Source organism: Ornithodoros turicata, chromosome 1, assembly GCF_037126465.1.
Source record: "Ornithodoros turicata isolate Travis chromosome 1, ASM3712646v1, whole genome shotgun sequence".
Taxonomy (NCBI): domain Eukaryota; kingdom Metazoa; phylum Arthropoda; class Arachnida; order Ixodida; family Argasidae; genus Ornithodoros; species Ornithodoros turicata.
In genome coordinates this window covers 199,463,537-199,484,337 of record NC_088201.1, presented here as the reverse complement: position 1 = coordinate 199,484,337, position 20,801 = coordinate 199,463,537, and the positions used below count along the sequence as shown (strand labels likewise).

Genomic DNA, 20,801 nt, shown 5'->3' with positions numbered 1-20,801 from the left:
AGAATACGGACGCGTCTTTTCGAAATCGTCAAGCCGTTCTGGATTGAAGTTTCGAATGTCACTCACGGCAACGATGCAACGCTTCCTGTCCTTGATATAACGCACGTACGCATACCAAGACGAAGTCAAAGAAGTCAGCACGTGCAAGAATGAGAACAAAAACCTGTATCTCCCTGTATCACGAAGGCGAAGGCACTTTCTCCCGCGCAATTAGTTCTTAGTTGCCGGTGGCTGATACTGGCTTGGCGGTTTCGCTCAGCTAGCCTTGGATTGGATTTCGCATCACAACGCCCGCTAATTATAGTGAAACTAGGAGCCATCAATATCTTACTTCTCGTCATTTTCTTAAACTGAAATGATGATAAAAATCACTGATAAAAAGTTATTGTCGAAGTATTTCTGTCGTCTGTTGCGAAGTAAAATGTATTTTCCGTAAACGCCAATGGGCATGTCCGGTTCCGGTATGGCCGGGTGTGTTTTTCGTTTTTCGCGTGTGTTTGATTCTCAATCGTGAGTTGGCGCGTTTCCCCAGGTTTCGAGTCACATGTTTTACGTGAGGAATGGATGAATTCAGGACACGAAAGAAGTATCTGGAGCCGGACGAGCCTTTTGTGTTGCCATATCACAAGCGTTGTAAAACCGAGGGTGCAAGTGTGGGCAGTACGTCCGCTGCTGCAACTTCACAAAATGTGGACGAGGAAGCCATTCCACATGAATGCGAACCTTCGGAATGCAGCCCTTCTCAAGTATCAACGACTCAACACCAAGGAAGCGACGTTTGTAACACCAGCAGCGACGCTTCTGCCGATGCTTCGCTACCTTCGCCTGGGAACGCCAGTGCAGGGAATATTGATGAGGAACTGGATGAAGATGCAGATCCTTGTTTCCAGTTATTGGATGGTCTTTCACGTGAACAGTTTCGGGGAAATCCAAACTTTACGAAAGCGGACGTAGTGGTGCTTGTCATGGCCTACGTGTCGGCGTTCAAAGTTACTTGGCTACAGTTGGACGGTCTTGTGCAACTTTTCTCCACACTGTTTGGAACCGATTGGGATTTGCCGAAGTCGGCTTATCACTTCCGCAAGCTATGGAAACCCTTTGGGCACACATATCATTTTTATTGTCAACACTGCTGTGCCTACCTTGAAGAAAGGAACTCTCGACCAAAGGGAAAGGAAAGAAAGAAATGTGCTGAGTGCAACAACGAAAACGAGATTGGATCACTCACAAGTGGATTTTTCACTGTTATGGATGTCAAGGCACAACTAAAGGCGATGGTGCGCAACTTCTCTAATGAACTTGCCTCCACACTGAGTCAACGTCAGTCCACAAAACGTGTAATGGCAGACATTGGGGATGGCCGTTTATTTCAGTCGCTGTCCAGGAAAGGAAAAATTGGAGTGCATGACCTGACACTACTCATGAACACTGACGGAAGCCCAACATTTAAGTCATCACGCTTTTCAATTTGGCCAATCCTCGCAGTGGTCAATGAGCTGCCACCAAAGTTAAGATGGCAGAATGTAATCATGTGCGGCCTGTGGTTTGGGAAGAGTCATCCTGCCATGCAATTGTTCCTCAAGAAATTTGTGGATGTTGTGAAAAGTGTTCGAGAGGTACCATGGGAGTGGGCTGGACGTCAGATGAACTCAGGCGTTCACTTACTCTATGGGTGCTTTGATTCTCCTGCAAGGGCTGCGGTGACAAACTCGAAGCAGTATAATGGCCATTTTGGGTGCACATGGTGCTTGCATGAAGGAGTAACCATTAAAGGTATGTACCACATACATTGTTTTAGTTATTCAGGAGTTATGCACATTCAGTTATGTATATTTCAGTTATGCGTATGTCTTTCCCTGTTCTTTTCATGACATCGGCAAGTGCATACCTCCGTTGATAAGCTGGACTTTATTACCATAGTAGGTGTCATTGTGAACTGTTTAAGGAGGTTGTGACACTTGCATAAATGTGGTTCATTGCATCATGCACACATTGTACTATACCCCAGTGCACACACAAAAGTTATTTTCCTACGTATCACAGCTAGTGAGATACGAAACCTCGAACACATGCACGGTAAAACAAACAAGTAAAGTAAGCATAGAGCTCACATTGGTAGCCGTAAGCAAGTGATCTCTTTCATGCTGCCTCACAGACAGCGAGACGCGCAGTGATGCCAGAACCAAGAGAGTTTTGGTGTCCACAGTTCCGATTTTCTACACTTCTATTACCCTCACTGCTAAAAAATTCTGAACGCGTGCTCGCACCGTGCAAAGGACCATCTGTTTACAATTATCTAGGGTAACCTGGGATGTTGTGCCAGCCAGTCTTTTACTATCTCCATTGATCCAAATTGTTTTGTGCACAATGTTAAGAGGGGCACAGCAGGGCCAGCTGCATAACACTGACTCCAGTCACTATAACATATGTATGCTGTTCTCCTGCTGATTTAACTTACATGTATCCATTGCATGCAGGAACAATGAAGTATCCCATGGAAGGTGCACTGCCCGAAGAACGAACAGCTGCAATGACTTTAAAAGATGGGACCACAGCACTTCAAACCGGACATGACTGCCATGGCATAAAGGGACCGTCAGCACTCGGACTTTTGCCTCACTTTGACATCGTCTGGGGTGTATCTGTTGATTATATGCACGCTGTACTACTCGGAGTAACAAGGCAGGTTACAGATCATTGGTTGCAATATTCATCAGGAGACTGTTACATCGGTGCACCGTCCAAGCTGTCTGGTGTTGAAACCATTCTGTCTCTGATCAAGCCACCCATTTCGTTTACACGACTTCCACGTGCACTCAAGGACCGGAAAGACTGGAAGGCCACGGAATGGAAAAATTGGCTTCTCTTCTATGGACCACTTTCTCTGAAGGGCACTCTTGCAGCAAAATATCTACAACATTTTGAACTCCTTTCTGAATCGGTGTTTGTCATGCTAAAAAAGACAGTTTCAGTTGAAGATATCCATCATGTTAACAGCCTCCTCGTAAGCTTTGTTAACACTGCAGAAGCCTTGTATGGCAGCGAATTCATGACCTTTAACATTCATCAGTTGCTGCATTTGCCGAAATGCGTTTCAAAGATGGGCCCATTATGGGCACATTCCTGTTTCCCATTCGAAAGCACCAATGGCAGACTTCTAAAATTAATCAGTGCAGCAAAGGGCGTTCCTCTTCAAATTGTAGAGAGATATTACCTGCAGCAGAAGGTTCAGTACCTGCACTACTCAAATGTTACCTCTGACGTTGCAAAGACTGCATGTGCCAAAATTTCTAGAAAACCAGACCCTGTAATGTGCTCCAGTCATGTCCAAGGGAAACTTCGCCTGCAGAACCCATCAGCGCTTCCACTCACTTCACAGGAGACTGCAGTATTGGACGACAAATTTGGACCAGACGGGTGGTCAGCCAATGTGTTCGAGCGGGTGATCGCAAGTGGCAAATCGCTGCACGCAAGGTCGTACACGAGACCAAAAAAGACTTGCACATCATATGTCTTCATCCTACCAGAAGGGAAATATGCAAGGATTGCAAAAGTTCTTGATGTACGCTGTGGTGCACAGCAAAGCATTTTGCTTGTGTGTGATGTGCTTATGGTGGCAAACACATCTCTGACTCACATTCATCTGATCCGTGATACCAATGCTGGACTTTGTGTATGCAAGCCATCGGATGTTAATGTGTGCCTGTTCATGGAGGTGAAAGGACAAAGCTTCATTTGTGATATTCCGAATGATGTAGAGACTGATTAGGTTGAAGTCGAACTTTTCTCTGGTTGTACTGTAGGGGACGCGCTTGTCTCATGTTCTTCTGTCAACGGTTGTCTAAAACCAGCACTCCGTGGTTTATCGCATCTCAGATATTCAGGTGTTGGAAGACTATTTCTTTCGAGTAATTAACATGCGTGTTCCACCTCCAAATACACTATTGGCACAACACTTCCAAGCGCAACCGAGGTAATATGGGAATGCGAAGTACTAACAGACAATTTTTGGCTAACCGTGTCCTCCACAGTCGTGTCGTTTTGGTCATATTTACCACATAGGCAAAGCTCGTTAACATGATACTCTGACATGGATGTCTTATTACCTTTCCTAGTGATCCCCTCCCTCCCAATGGCCTCTGCATGTAAATCTTCTTTGTTATTGCAATATTTCATTTCTGACAGTGACATGATATTTCCCTTATGACAAGAGGTGAACACATGTTTAACTCACAATATTAGAACCATCTTACACTGTACCACCAGTCGCTCTGACCTACAAAGGCAAAGTCTCCGGCCCTCAGTCCTCATGACGCCCTATGGCACATGCTTAAAAGAGCGACATGCTTTGTCGTGCAGACATAGTGACCTTCTGCAGCTTTACGGGACAGATTTGTTGACCATGCATACGAAGAAATGCAAATTAACAGAGGTGATTGCTGGAAGAGGTGGTTATGTGGGAGGCTTAAGGATCTGTCATGTCCCCACCAAAAACTCTCCGAACTGACCACAGACAGTGATGAGCAGACATATAACGTCACCCCCAGTCAGTGGAAAGGATGTCCAGTGGAGCTCTCAGGGAAACTCTGCAATTCTTTGAGAAGGGAAAGTACACATGGAATGTACTCATCATTGATTGTGTTGCTGGAGAAAATGTAGGTTGAAAATTCCTCTAGGCAAGCATATTTCATAGACATTTCCCTAACAGAAAGTCATTCTCTTAAAAAATGCTTCATGACCTCTGTACCAGCTCAGCTGTACCCTTACCTTACGCTAGTGATAACAACTGCTGTTCGTCAATATGACAATTCGCTTTATGACCAAAATCTGTGGGAACTGCCATGGGGACATTAACGAGTTTCTGCTGTACCTGCTTCATAGTTTGCTAGAGCCTGCGGGACTGTAGTGGGGTTTGGCTCAAGCGGCAAATGTTGCACTTTAGTATCATGCCTCATTTATTTATTTCATGTCGTACATGGTGTCAGTGCCAACCACACAGTGGAGTGCTTCTCTTTAACGCAGGTCAAGGGCGTGTGATGCTACATGTAGTGACTACGTAACCGTAGAACATGATATAAGGACAGAGAAAAAACTACAAAATGCTTAATATTGCTATGACAATGCTATATCCAAGTGAATTTCAAGGTTGCAGCGTACCATGTTTTGAAAAATTCATCATTAACACACCGAGCTTTGCCACCATGAAGTGACGTGGTATCAAAATGTGTGTGTGTGTGTGTTCGTTAACCTTTGTCTTTTATCTTCAGTTGTGAAATGTTGAGGAGTACGCATCATATAATGCTTTTCAAGAAATTAGCCTATGTTTGTACGTGTGATGGCAGTGCATTTTGCACTGTACACATGAAATGTGTCCTGTATAAAACTCTCGTATGACATTCACAGTTGCCTGCTACTTTGCTGTTCCATATAGCACTTGAGAAATTTTCCTTGTGTTTTTTCTGGAGGTAGAGCATCGAAGTTGCAAAAATGTGGGTGAGGGACGAATGTATAAGAACGTGATAATTTAACGAGCCCCTCATGAAAATTCAGCTGGCACTTAGTATGTTTGTAGGCTCTACTATATATTTTTGAACATGCCTTACATAAGGTAATGTGACCCAATTGGCTTCTTTCAGGTTCCTCTTCAATGAGGTTGAAACTTGTGGGGTTCACATAGAACTTCTATGATATCTTATAAGACTCCAAGATACATAAGGTGGTGAGATATTGGATCTACTTGAGGTCACATATAAACCCCTTACCTTGTCCTAATGGGTTGCATATAACACCTTTCGGGTCTTAGGTGACCCACCGGAAACACATTAAGCCATATACAATTATCTAATGGGATTCTAAAAGATTTTTTGATAGGGGTGTGCCTGGACAATCACTCAATTTGAGCAGTCGTGGCCCCGGAAAGTACGCGAATCTCTCGTCATTTCCGTTGTGCAGTAGTTGGACCTTTCAACTAAGAGACTTGCCGGCTTTCGGGGGCAATGAGTACTACTCTGGCGCACAACGCTAGTTCGACAACATCCGTGGTGTGAATGATCTAAAACACGAGAATGAACGAAAAAAAGCAAAAACAAAAACATGAATGAAAAAAGTTGCTGGTAACGTTAACATGAACCGGATGTTACTCGTAAAACGGCATGCACTTGCAGATGCCACGAATGTGACGCGGAACAAAGAGAAGAGGTTCTAGTGGAAGTAATATTTCTAAATGGGGAAAATCACTTAAGCATATAGTACTCACGATATAAAGCGGTCTCCACAGTTGTAGTCGAGCTGTAATCCTATAACACCCACTCGCCCGGCCGCTGGCGGTCATTGTACTGTCGCACTGTCGTAACTTGCAGATAAATCCTTTAGATTACAAAACCACACATGTCACACATCACGCTAAGAATATAACGTGCAAAAATCGCTGTACAAGGATGCTGCTAAGCAAGCGACCGTTGCACAGTAAACGCATCATTCCTTGCGGGAGAAGGAACGCACAAAATACAAATATAAGTGTTCCAAAATAACGTTCGTTAACACCAAAGAACTTTACCAACAATTGAAATATGATTATTTCTACTAATAAAGTTACTTTCTTATTGTTTTTATAACTTCGTCTTGCAGTCTTCATATTAACCTATCCTGGCACCGAAACTGAAACTTCCCCCCAAATATGTAAACTGGTCCAGTTCGAACTGGCACCAACTCACCTCCAGTTACAGCCCAGCTTGAACTGGTACCAGTTCACTTTCCAGTTGCCGCTAGCCCAGCTTGAACTGGTACCCATTCACTTCCCAGTTGCTACCAGTCCAGCTTGAACTGGTACCGGTTTACTTTCCAGCTGCCACCAGTTTGGCACCAGTTGGTTCCAGTTGACCACCAGATGGTGCGAACTGGGAACGACCTGGTACCAGTTGACTTCCCAGCTCAAATTTTCGCCTGGGAAGCACTCCCCCCCCCCCCCTCCCGCCCCATAACCATTACCTGCCCAAGTCTCCGGATGCGATAGTCCCTTTAAACGGAATAAAATGTTATATGCAATGCGTTTCGATGCCTATTCGGGCACCATCATCAGAATGAAACAAGAACGGTACGCCATCCGAGTTCTACTTATAGCTTAGTCATGACCTTGTAGCAACCAGGTGGTGGCCCTTTGTGACTGTTACATGCGTTATCACGGTGAATGTGCCAAGATTCCAAAAATGTTCTTACTCCCCCATCTATGCTCGCGTGGCACGGTCTTTACATTGTGCAAATGAAAAGAATGGTCTGTTTTTAGCACGTGCTCGACAAGTTCTGTGATTCACTGTGATTCTCGGTGTGATTCTCGGTGATTCACTGCCGGTGGTTTTGATATCTGTTGCTGATGTTCTTTCACTGTTGTGGCTTTCTTTCGTCCAGTTTCTTCCAAGTAGCAGGCACTGCATTGTTCACGTTCTAACCATAGGTTATATGTATCAAAGCCACATATATCAATAGATAACCGCACAGAACTTGTCGAGCATACAGGTTGGAATGGGAAAAATGCAGTGCATGCTACGTGGGAGAAACTGGCTGGGTACAAAAAGTAGCCATCACTGCTGAGCAAGAGGAGCTAGCGCAGCGTTGCAGCCGAGCTATCGCTGTACTCGGAACAAGGACGTACCACAGCTTGATAGCGGTGAGCGGGTTCGAAGTGTTGGCCGCACAGACATCTTTTGGCTGCGGCACGAAGCGATTTCGTGTCCTCAAGGAATAGTTGGACAGACACTGTACGCGTTAGAAAACGCTGGATAAGTCTTTAGCGGTGTTGCACCTGCAGTGTACCTGCTACAGAGTGACTCTAACTAAAAAAAGTTTTCTCTTGTATCCAGAAGAACACACTCGAGGTTTTTGTATATGTTGTACAAGAAAGCTGGATCAACAAAACTGCATTAGTTCCACACATCTCTTCTGACCTCTTCATTGCCTATTTTACGCTTGATTCTAGCGAATTTTGCAAAAAGCGCGTACTTTCCCTATTTTTCCGGCAATAAATACGAAAGTTACGTGTCTTGCGATTTTTCCCGTTGAAGTATTCCAAGAGGCCTTTGAACAAAAAAATATTCATCAAAATTTTGTGATTTGATTTTCAAAAAAAAAAAAAAAAAAGATCGCGAAATAGTAGGAAAATTGCGAAACTTCAGGCCTGTGTACACCAGCACCTATTATAGCGTGACAACCGGGATTTGGCCACTGTGTAGACCATGGCATCGTCTATGTGCAAAAGAAACCGCACACTTCTAGCTGCTTTATATGAGCCGAAATTCCGTTCACGCGAGGCACGGTTTTCGCCAGCGCTGCGACCTTCGCGTGTGTGTAGCACCCGTCACATTGAGATCTGGGAACAAACGTTTCGTGTGTGTGTGTGGGGGGGGGGGGGGGTATGTCGAATCGCGCTATTAGGAACTGCCAAAAAATATTCGTAAAATTTCGTGATGGTTTTGTGAGGGCCGAGCAGGTCCGTTTGATCGTTTCGCGTGGAATCGCGCAGCTGTATCCACTGCCATGAGGGTGTGACACCAAATTATGCAAAGGCCAAATACAATAATACAAACACAAAATGCTGACCATGTGCGGAACATCTGGGGATTCAACCACCTCAGGAAAAAGAGGTGCAGGGATACGGGAAGATATGTACGGGAGCTTCAGGGATGCAGGCGCCATTCCAAGTATCTGTCAAAGAGTACTGTCATGTATCACTTCCATGAAATACCCCACAGTGAATTACACACATCCTGTGAAGTCGAGGGGGAAGCTTGCCCGCATTTTCTCGACAGGTATTCAATATTGGAGAGATATTGTATACGTTGAGATACTCTGATCGAGCTTGTAGTGGCACATAACTCCCAAGTCTTGTATTCTGGGCGCGAACCAGTCAACATGATGAATCACTCAATCTTCACATTAATATTTTGCTATTGTAGCAACTGTATTATGTAAAAATCAGACATGGTGTGAAAATTCCGTCCAGCGTTGAACTGCGCAAATTCCCCAACCACTCTGCCTCTCACCTGAATAATGGAAAGGCTGGCCACAGGCAGACGCAAAAATACTCCAAAAGCCGGGGGATGACATTACTGGACAAAAAAGAAGAGACCTCCGACTTAACATAACAAAATAACAAGTTTTACTTGCGCGCGACGGGAGAGAGAGAAATACATTATGACGATGATATGCGCGCAACGGGAACACGCGTTGTCATTGTCAGCCAGACACGCGTTGTCATCCCCTATGTCAAAGGCGTTTCTGAATCTATCCACCGGGCTTTACTTCCGTTGGATATCAGGACTATGTTCAAACCGCATGTTAAACTTCGAAGTGTCATATCGAAACCGAAGGACCCCGTCCCCCCGGAAGACCAATCTGGAGCAGACTACAAAGTACACTGCCAAGACTGTGACACGTGCTACATTGGCGAGATAGGCAGAAAACGGAGAGCGCGACCCACGGCACTCGGTTTAAGACGGAGCTTACAGAGCATTGTTGGGACACGGGACATTGTTTCGACTTCGACAACGCAGTGACCTTGGCTCACGAGCAAAGATGGGGACCCAAGAAGCTTCTAGAGTCTTGGCACATACGTGGTGACCCTTCGGTTTGTAACATAAACCGTGGCCCCCTTCCCGAATAATACTCCCATCTCCTTAAATAGCGACCGGTTGTATAATCTCTCATTCAGCTTGGCACTGATGATGTCCGTCGCATGACGGACGAAACCTCTGAGTAAAACTTGTTATTTTGTTATGTTAAGTCGGAGTTCTCCATTTTTTTGTACAGGCAGACAAGCACATTCAAAAAACGGGGGAAGAAATTCGGGGGAAAGAAAAAACAACTGATTTGTATGTTCAATGACACAGCAACATGCAGGCAGAGGCGACACTGTTTCAAGATATTCTAAGCCTGTGCGTTTGTACAGGGTCGGCCACACTTAAAAGTATCGCGGGAGCGCATGGCCTGCAAGTATGCCAGCGCCGCGCAACGGATGCTCCTGGCTTTGAGACCACGCGGCTGACGAACGTTCGCCACCTCTCGGTTGGGTCTGTCATTGCCCAAGCAGCAAAATGTACTGAAAGTCGAGTGCAATAGGGGTGGACGGGTAGATGGAAGGCCTTGATCAGACTCTTGAAACTAAAGAACATTGATAAGACACATACCGTCCACCCGTATTGCACTCGACTTTCAGTACATTTTGCTGCTTGGGTGCTCTCGTACCATGGCAGGTGGGGTGATCTACCTGCTGTTGCTATTCTATCGATGTTTTGATCAGTGCGTGGCGCGACGTAATCTCTGTTTTATCGGAATCGAAAAGTAAAAGTAAAAGATTACGCCGGGCCACGCAGTGATCAAAACATCGCAAGCAGATATTGAATAGCAACAGCAGGTGGATCTCCCCTCTCTGGGTCTTCCTGCCCGCAAGTGTTACGAGAGCAATTCATGATGACGAATAGCAGCAAGAAGACAAGGACAGGGTAGAAGCAGACAGGACGACTGCAGCGTCTACTTCTACCCTGTCCTTGTCTTCTTGCTGCTTTTCGTCGTCATGAACATATACCAACTACCCCGGATTGTTCCTATTACGAGAGCAATGACGGACCCAACCGGGAGGTGGCGAACATTCGCTAGGCGCGAGGTCTCAAACCCAGGAGCATCCGTTACGTGGCGCTGGCGTACTTGCAGGTCATGCGCTCCCGTGATACTTTTAAATGTGGCCGACCCTGTACGACCGACGTGCATGTGCACTTTTGTGCGGGTGGCGAACGAAACACAGCACGTTATCACGTATCTTCAACGACAAATCATTCCGAAAGCACATCAAGCATAAAGCGTATACCCTTAGACACACACTGTTCCTCGCACAGCACAACTGTCCCTGTATTCATTGTGCAAAGAAGCGCAGAAAACGCATGCAATACAACGAAATCAGAGATCCATTTACCTGCATCAGCAGATTGTCCGTTACGGTATCGAAAGCTTGAGTCCCGTAATGTCTCCTTCATGTCATCTGCACGGTGATCACTTCCCACTGTGATTTTGCTTCGTCAACGACTTGTATTTCACAAGCAGAGTGGCACTCGTGCTGTCCTCACGCAAACGTCGAGCGGAAATGATGAACGAAAAGCTACAAAACTAGCAAGACCATGTGCAAGCACCCTCGCGAGTTTCAAATCCGTCGACGGGACCGAAAATGTGGAGCAGCAAATCTCGGAGCCTCGAATATGAGATGGGAGGCGCATTATACGTGTATGTGTATGTTTTCACTTATCCGTTTTACTTTTTAATTATCAAAGCGGTGCACAATCATAGTTTGTGCATGGCACATTAGCAGAGCAAACTTTTCACCTATGCGTTTCATGCAGACTCACGTCTTGAGGACACTGTTGGCGGCTCCACGGGTGCACTCTCCTCCCGTTCTCGCACGCAACAGCTTCCTCTCGAAGGAATGCGAGAAGGAACGGGGGAGTCATTGTCGGAGAAACGACGAATGGGGGTAAAGCGCGCATTTGACGCCTCCCGACTCCATTTTTTTCTTAGAGTGCGTTCTCACAGGATTGTCCCATATTCATTCAATTAGTCAATCAAATCAATCATCTTTTTTTATTCCATTCCTTCAGACAATGCACACAATTATCATAGAACTGAAGGGACCAGAGGGCAATCCCGTTTAAAGGATCCTTCATGATTTTGTTTAAATTAGTCAGTAAAGCATTAGTTTGGAGCTAAGTAAGGCTACAAGGTATACGATACAATAAAACAATAAACAAATAAACAAAATCAGGACAGATAAATGGAATTCCAGAGATAACAACAAACAACCACAGAAATAAAACTGCATTATGAATTAACACATGCCTCACTCGATTTATAAACAAAGAAAAATGACGAATGTAAATTTCTTATACCTCGAGACAATTGCTTCCACTCACAGGCTCCTCAAAACAAAAATCACAGACTCCCGTAGTTTGTTTTCACCAAAGATAAGCTCAACCTGCCCCCTGCACAAGCCCTCGGGCTTTGGTTCAAACTGAGGTGACTAAAATTAATTTTTGGCAAGATGAGATTAAGGTTTAAGATGCGATGTGCGAGGTTTACTACACTGTAAGAAATTATATCATGAACTCTAAGGATATTAATGTCATGATATGAGACATGAGAGAAAAATGGCACATCAAACAAGATCCTAACAGTACGGTTCTGTGTTATGTGAGCAGCACGAAGATGTGTTTTGTAAGTTTAGCCCCAGACAAGAGCACAGTTTGATATGTGGGAATGTACAAAGGCATTATATAAATTGAGTAAGATAGACAATGGGAAAAACTTTCGGGTTCTTACAAGAACACGTATACCACATGAGATCCTGCGAACAATATGTTTAATGTGCAATGTAAAACGAAGAGGCTGTCAAATATGACTCCTAAAAATTTGATTTCATGACGAAATTGTGATGAACTTCCCAGAATGGTTACTGAAGTCGGCGTGACAACATTATGCTTATGAGAATAAAAAAATCATTGACACTGTTTTATTGGCGTTTAACTGTAATTTATTAGTATGACACCAATGAACGAGATTACCAATGTCTATATTAAGTTTCAAGGATAGATCATCTATATCCTTACCTGTTAGTGTCAAGGTAGTGTCATTTGCATACGAACGTACTTCAGAAAATTCGATGTGCTCAAGGAGGTCGTTAATATACAGCAGGGGTGCCGAACTCATTCGTGTACGCGGGCCACATTGAGCCACGGAGGAACTACGCGGGCCGCATACCACGGGTTTCGGGTAGCATGTTCCTGATATAGATGACGCGACACAGGCTTACAATGACATGAGACGTATATATTTGCGTTGCTGGATCACGTGGTAAACAATCCTTCTTATTTGATGTGTGCTGATGAAACTTGGTACTTCCTGCTTTTAACTATTGCGTCAACATCGTGTGAAGTGTGACTGCTCAGTTGCAATCTGAAGGACTGCGTTGAGGTGTTCGTTTGTGAGTTGTGAGTGCAACTTTAACTTATTCAGATTCATCACAGCGGAAAACACCTGGCGTCGCACTGCAGGTCAATCAGTTCCATTTGTGGTCATGGGGAACGTTGTCCACAGCTGCAGAAAACGGCGACCAAAAATCGCCCGTTTCAAGTATCCTGAAATCGAAGAATTTTTCGCTCGGGAGATCACCAAGGCTGCGACTGAACCGGTTCCTTTCTTGTGGCATTGAATCCACCAAATTTACAAATGGGCTATGTAGGGTTTCCTAAGAAATTTTGGTAGGAATGTTTTAGGAATATCAATCGAGTAAAAATAAGCCACGCAGGGGCAGGTTTAGAGGGTCGTCAGCGAGGACGACGAAAGTAACACAAAGACCGAGACAGGGAACGTCGTACTTTCAACCTATAATCATACGATTAAAGGTGGATTATGATTAAAAGTTCGGCGTTCCCTGTCTGTCTGTTACTTTCGTCGTCTTCGCTGTTGTCATGTACCAACCCTTGGCCAACTTCGGCACCCCTGATAGAGAGAAAAGAGAGAACCGGACGTAGTATATAGATCCCTGTTGTACGCCAATGTCAGATAAGAACCACTACCAGTTATATGTCTATTGGTTTTGTTGTCAACGTTTTTCTAATCCTACATATCTCTTACCGGGTCGCATCAGCAGATCAGAGCTCTTCTCAGGAACCCAATCTCTTTTCCCAGGAGAGCAATAGAACGTTGGCTTATACACACTTCCTCCCCCGTCCTGGCTATCCCACACATGCCATTAAGATTGACACGTGTTAATGCACTCGCGGAAGAACCCAGATGAGCAGTCTCCTCAAACCGATAATGCATACCAGCACACGTTGCAGTGGATAGCCAGGTCAACACTGACAGCGTTTGGCTCTGATGCTCATGTACTCTAAGTCTTGTATTGATACACCTGCCAGTGTGCCCGATATATTTTCTTCCGCAGGGCAGAGGGATACAGTAAACCACATTCTACTTACAAGGGTGAACTGTAATTTGTGTTTCACTTCTCAGGTAGACCGAGAAGACAACCTTTAACGCATGCAATGAGAGCCAAGCAGATTCACAAGACGAAATGAGCGGGGGGGATTTATTGGCAGAAAAAAGAAAGACAAAAGGGGAAAGGTCAAGACGACATGGTCGGGCACACGGCAGACATGCACCGGTCGCTCTGAGAACTGAAAGACAACTGCATCTGATTATAGCAAGATATTTTAAATAAAAGTGTGTAGACTATTTGCGCATTGTGCATGTTGTACATATTTTGCATTGCGCAATTATGTCCACATTTTGCAGGTTTTAAGCAGAACACGGCAAAACCTTAACATATGTCATCCTGTCGCACATTTTTAGGTTCTTTAGATATAAACCGTTTGCATCTCAATAGTTTTATATATAAAAATTTAGCACACCTTCATTGGATAACTGTTGTTTGAGCACCAGGCACTAGCAACCACATCGAGGTCAACGTAGCAAAAACTAACAGTGCTTCGTTTACCTGTAAAACAAACTTTACACACCTCCGCTACATGTGAAGTGCTGGAATACCTCGGGTTAGTTGTGTCCGTGATCTTGGAGGCAGCTCCGATGCCATACTAATGTTACCTGATCATGTCGCCGCAGTATGTCATTCTGCTCTTCGGACACTGGGTTACTTAACTGACACGTGTCAAGTTTTTGGAACTCCCTCGGTTTTTGTTAAACTCTAGAAGACGCTCGTTTTACCACAACTAGAGTATGCATCTGTTGCATGGAACGCTTTGTGCCATAGTGTGAGAAATCGCCTCGAAGCTGTTCAGAAACGTGCGCTTCACTTTGTTCCCAACTTTAAATCCGCGGTATCCCTGCCTTTGATTCGTTCGGCTACCCGACTCTCTGAAAACACTTTCGACTCCTCCCCCTAACATCGCTGCGTCAAATTGCTGATTCCACGTTCCTTTACGTGTGTGCAATGTTAGCTCCCCATTCTTGCTAGGCCGCATAAATTTCCGCTAGTCTTGTGGTGCCCTTCGCAATCCCCCTTCATTTTATGTACAGAAAACCAGACCATATGATCCACTCACACGCTGCCAAATTTCGGAATATACATGTTCGTCCTTATATCCTATTTTTTCCTCATACGCTGAATTTAAAAGTGATATGCATATTATTTAACTTTTGGTGCCTTCATCTGCTTCTTTGCTCTTGCTGCCTTCACTATTATTATTTAGTAACATTTGCTTCTCACCATTCCACTGTCTCATGTTTTGTTTCAAATATTGCGCCTCTTCCCCAATTGCCGTTTTCCTCTATTATGTCTCTCATATGTAGATCCTTTGTATGCATGCTCATTCTTTCCCATCTTCATCCGTTTGAATATTGCATTTTTGCATTTGCATTTCACATATAAAGTCGTTCTTTGTATCTTTTTCAGGTGCGGCCACCAAGTCCGCGTATTGAAGATAACCGAAACAACCCTATTGCGGATAAGAACCTGGAGGTTGTGTCACATACAGAGATAAAATGGAGGCCGAAAGGAATAAGAAAGTTGGTGAAACTTGGTGAAGTCGGAGGAAATTACGGAATAGTCAGTACAAGGTTCATGTTGAAAGGTTACACCTTCGAGCTAGAGGTTACTGCCGAGGACGAGGATGGAAAGCCGCATCTGGCGGTTACGCTAAGCCTGTGCCGCGGTCGCAATGACGATAAGCTGGAATGGCCATTCAGTACGCCGTACACGATAACCCTCTGCCACCCTCATGACGAAGACTATACCATCCCGGTATCTGCTGGATTCGGCACCCATACCCGTCCTTCCTATGTGAGACCACAGGATGACAGTAATCCTGGTGTTTCTTTCTCCCTCATACCGCTTGAATCATTTCAACAGCGCCACTATATAATCGACGATGCCCTTTGCTTGTCATTGAGCTTGCACGCTTCAGTTCAATAATACACTATACGCTAATGCGTCAAAAACCCTCTATATGATATGCTGAGTACGACACTTTCATTGTAATATTTTCCAATGTCGCAGAACGCACTTGTGGTCTGTGCTACACCAGTGTTGTAGACATATAGAAACACACAAACAGAACACATTTGGGTAATCCACAATGACGGTACATGGGCCACTGATGTAAAGGCAGGCAGTAGGGTTCGGAATCCCGAGCCGTTTCACATTCCCGGGATTTCGAAATTTCGAAATGTGGATCCCGGAATCCCGGGACGGGATCGGGATTTTTTTCGAAACTATACCCAGGATGCCGTATATGACCGCATCCACTTGCACTTGATATCCGTATCCACTTGATATAGTTCACGTCTCCTGTCATCCCCACGGAACATTCGAAAGGAAAAAAGCTGAAAAAAAAAACTGCTCAATGGGGCAACCCTGCGTATTACATTGAGTATTCGCACCGTGCCGCGACAAACGAAAGCAGATGTCCGTCTTCCTTCCCTTTATCAAATTCCTTGAAAGTACCGGCCTGATGGACTCCCTCTAAGACCCCGTCAGCGCCGTCAGCATCATCCTCATCACCATCCTCTCATTTTCCCCCAATAGCAATGGGGTATCATTCTGCTCAATGAGCGGAAGTCATCCCCATATCATCGTCATCATGTATCTCCCTCTCTCTCCCTCGCACCGTGCCTGCATGTCAACTGAAATGCCGCAATGAAATCCGTCTCTTCTTGTCGTCTGCTACGCAATACCTTCTGGCTGCGTCCAGGATATTTCCCGCAGTTAGTAGTGCACGAGAATTCTAGTTACGCAGCCGCAAAAATGAATGACGTATTTCGCATCATTCGCTCGAGTATTCTGGGGAATGCCACTTGTGTGAATACATGGAATAATGCGGTTTGCTCATCTTGCCTTTTATTCATCCACAGTGACTGTTGTGTTCTGGTCTGAAGCAGCAGAGTCTATAATTCTCTGAAAAGGCTGTCTCCATTTTCTGGTTTACTTTAGAGAGTATTTATTCTTGTTGAATTGTATTTACTGTTTCAAATATACTTATTCGTGAGGATTAAGAGAACAAAAGAGATATCCTGCAATATTTCTTGTTGTAGGATTGGAAAAATCATTCTGATTTCATGGGGGTTTTATGCTACTTGAGGGCTGTTTTCCTCTACAGCTTGCGTAGTTTACATGTGTCAGCAGCTAATGTCGTTGTAAAATGTCGTGGACGACGAGGTTGGTCCGTTTCGGAACGCAAATGATATTTTTTTAGGAATGGACGCTTGAAACAAAACGTGGATTGGAACCCTGCTTTCCCTTTAACTTGTACCGCGGAATATTTGTTGTCAAAAAAGCCGAAATTTATAATCTCCAAATCTCACTATTTGCCAAATGCTCAAATTATACTCAAATCCCGGGATTTCAGGACCCCGTGGTCCCGGGCTTCGGACCTAGACCGTAGTCGGTAATTGTTTACAACCAGCCTTGTAAAAGAATCACGATTGTTATGACAATATCGAGAAAGTTTGATTCACTCGATTGACTTTGATTTATTTGATCTAAATCAACTTTTGAGGACGCATTTCGTTTCGACTACGAACACCACTCCTGTGAAAATCTGGGAAGTAAACCCTGACGACAGACTCTAAAAACAGCACTTCACCGCATAGCACGCCGTACGCCGACCATTTCCACGAATGATAGCGTTATCGCTTTTGATTCGAAAGTAGACCAGGGCGCGGCAATTTGGATATATGATTGCCACAAAGAGGCATACGCATCCATCTCTCTTCGGATAACAAGCGATAGTCCAATAATTCGTGGCGATGGTTGCGCACAGCGTGCTCTGCGGTGAAGTTCTGTTTTTAGAGTGCATAGACTGCACATAAGTCGCTTATGTAGTTGACGCGGAGCAGTAGAGGTGGAAAGAGACACGCTTAGAGTTCCACAGCGAATATCAATCACCATTGCTAAGCCGGAACAAATGAAGTGCTACACAGCACTTGGAACATTAGAAGCTAATTTCCTTACAAAATGTCAAGTGGTATACATGCAGTAACTCGAAGGCCTGGCCAGGCATTTGAACGGCACATTTCTAGCCAATATCGTGCAATAGAGGTAGAAAGGCACTACGTAATTAGATATTGCAGTGTATTGGACACATCATTTTTTACTAGCGAGTTGTCACCGGTTATAGGTTATGAAGTGCAGGATATCCCTTTAAAGGAGCACTGAGGTGACCCCAATTTCTTTTTCCGATGCAGCGCGTTCGGCAAGGAATAACATGTGATCATGTTCTTAATGGTGACACCTCACAGTGTTATCATAATTTTGATGTCTGACTACCTGAATTGGACACGCTATGCTTCAATAAGTACCCCGTGCGCGTAGTACTTCAGGGGCCATGGTTTCAGGCTCTTGGCGAGGAATTGCCGCGGGACACCGCGCTAGCAGACATGCTAAACTTGAAAAGAAGCCAAATGTGCCAACGATTAGGGACGCATCCTGATAGTTAGAGGTAGCTCCCATTGCGGCCGTTAAAAAAATACTTTTCTGGGGAAAATGCGGCTCCATCAACCATGCTATGCTGTAGGCTCCTCAAATACCAAAGTGGTCCGGGGCTTTACTACCTCCACAGTCGTAACACGCCCTTAAGGCTCTTCCGCGCCAGAACAAGGTCGGACATGCCACGAAAGACTTGACGCCTTTTGCTGAGAGCTAGGAAATAAGGATTATAAAGGTGTCTATCATGCAAACTGTTCGATCCATGCGAAGGTCACGGTTACACAAGAGAAAGTTCCACCTCACCACCAAAGCTCATCCACCTTTTCTGTTTTCTTTTATGATGTGAAAATTTTTCTAATTTCGGTTTGGTCGCCAGGTCAACAATTTACGGTGAAACGAAATTATGCAGTATTTCATGACCATTCCTGACGTGATAAATCTGTGATTAAGCAACGATTACCAATCAACTGGCTAAATCCAGATAGCTTACACGTGTAAGGCTCTAGCTAACAGGTCACTGCAGCGGCTGACGCATTCTGGCGGGTGCGTGCGAGAGATACGGAAATATAGGGGTAGTGGACCTTGCCGGCAGTCTATCTCTCGAACGCGTTAAACTAGTTTGTCGATCGAGGTATCTTTCGAAAGCGCTTGAGAAGTTCTACCCGGACCTTAAGCGATGTCCGATTCAACGAGAAGAACCAATATTAAGTAAATTTGCAAATTTGAATATCAAATTTTCGCCAGAATGCGGCGTATAGAAAACTAAAATATGATCACAGCCAAGGGAAACGGCAATCTGAAGAAAGTGCGGTTCGAGAGAAACAAACAAAAAAGCCGAAATTTCCCAGAGTCCAGCACCGAGCCATCGAGAGAGCTGAGAGAGCGACGAAGATGAGCGGTAGAGGCAAATTCGGCAGCCGGTGCTCATAGTGAGTCCCTACTCTCAAATAATATATCAGAAAACTAATGGAATGAATAAATAAATAAACACTTGCATTTCTTTCACTAAGATCCCGCAAAGTAGTAAAGGAATCGCAGATTGTGACGTTTTCACGTAAAACACTACGGCTCCGACCAGACTGAGCCCACCCCATTTTATTTTATTTTTTTACGTTTTCCGTTTCTGGCAAGTAGAAGCAAACACGTGATGGTTAATGCTCGTTGTGTGTAGATAATGAGTAACTGAAAAATAAGATAAAAAATTAGAAGTACAAATGTTCAATGTACATGGTATTGCCCCTCTAGCTTGTCCCATGTGGCTAACAGGAGTTTCAGAGCTGTGAAAATGTCCAGATACATTGATCATCTTGCACTGCAGTCTGAACCGACTACACCACCTCACCAACTACACTCTTAGAAAAAAGGGTGGAACAGTTACACATTTTAGGAGATAATGGTTATCGCATATGTTGTGCCTAAAAGGTTGCACAGTTCCACTTGCTACTTACGAATGATAGGGCTACCGCTTTTGATTCGGCGAGCGAGGGGGAGTATGCCTTTTTGTTGCAATTTGGATGTATGATAATTGCTTTTATTACCGTTTTAGACCCTTATGAGACACTATGTTGACCTAGGTGGTAACTATTTTCACACCCTTTTTTCTTGGAGTGTAGCCCAAGGCAAATCACTGTTCAAGTTATATGGAAAAAGCTCAGCGTAGAAGTGTGAAATTTTCATTTATTTTGCATCGAGCAGCTAATTGTCGGTACCTGTCGCTGCTGCTTAATAAGATGTGTTCTCAATCTGTCTGTATCATGCTTATGGCATTCCAACTCGACGATATTGCGGAAAGCACGTTATTGCCCCATACGTTCATTTATTAATCTATTTGATCTCGGTTGTCACGCGATGCACACCCCCAATAATTATTATTAATAATAATGTATTTCTCTATCCGTTCTTCCAGCATCTGTATGTAGAAATTTCTGACGGTCTGTCGCTTAAAGATTGCATTGATCACCACTGGAGATATTTGTGGTCCTGTATAATGTCACAAAATTTTTCTGTCTGTTACAAAGTTGTCCATTTTCATTGTGTATTTTGTACGGCAAAAGCTGGAAAATAAAATGAAGCCCGTGAAGCCGCAATTGATATCTGTGCCGAGTTTCAATGAGTTGAAATGAATGAAATTTTCTTCGGTAGCCATCCGGGAGTGATAAGATGAAATTAATAGCGTAGTTGCTAGAATGAGAGTGTCGCTCTTACTGTACGATCAGGGAGGTGTAGCTTACAAACTCCTTGCATAAGATATGATTGTCGATGTATGGTGGTCTCAACTCTGTAATGTAGAGTTCCTGATAAATGACACTGCTGTGGCAAAAGAGAG

At 44.3% G+C, this 20,801-nt stretch overlaps 1 protein-coding gene across 3 annotated transcripts in view; it reads left to right on the top strand.

Moving 5' to 3' along the window:
* Positions 1-20,566, top strand: part of LOC135378940 (caspase-7-like) — a 314,482-nt gene extending 293,916 nt beyond the window's left edge. Inside the window, exons 11-12 of one of the 3 annotated variants that reach the window (XM_064612123.1) lie at positions 15,446-15,558; positions 15,624-15,807. In XM_064612123.1, the coding sequence (XP_064468193.1) occupies positions 15,446-15,558; positions 15,624-15,714 (204 nt within the window). In that variant the 3' untranslated portion in view covers positions 15,715-15,807. Of the gene's footprint in view, positions 1-15,445 lie in introns of all 3 variants that reach the window. The other 2 variants (XM_064612122.1, XM_064612125.1) reach the window with 2 other exon arrangements.
* The last annotated feature ends 235 nt before the right edge of the window (positions 20,567-20,801 follow it).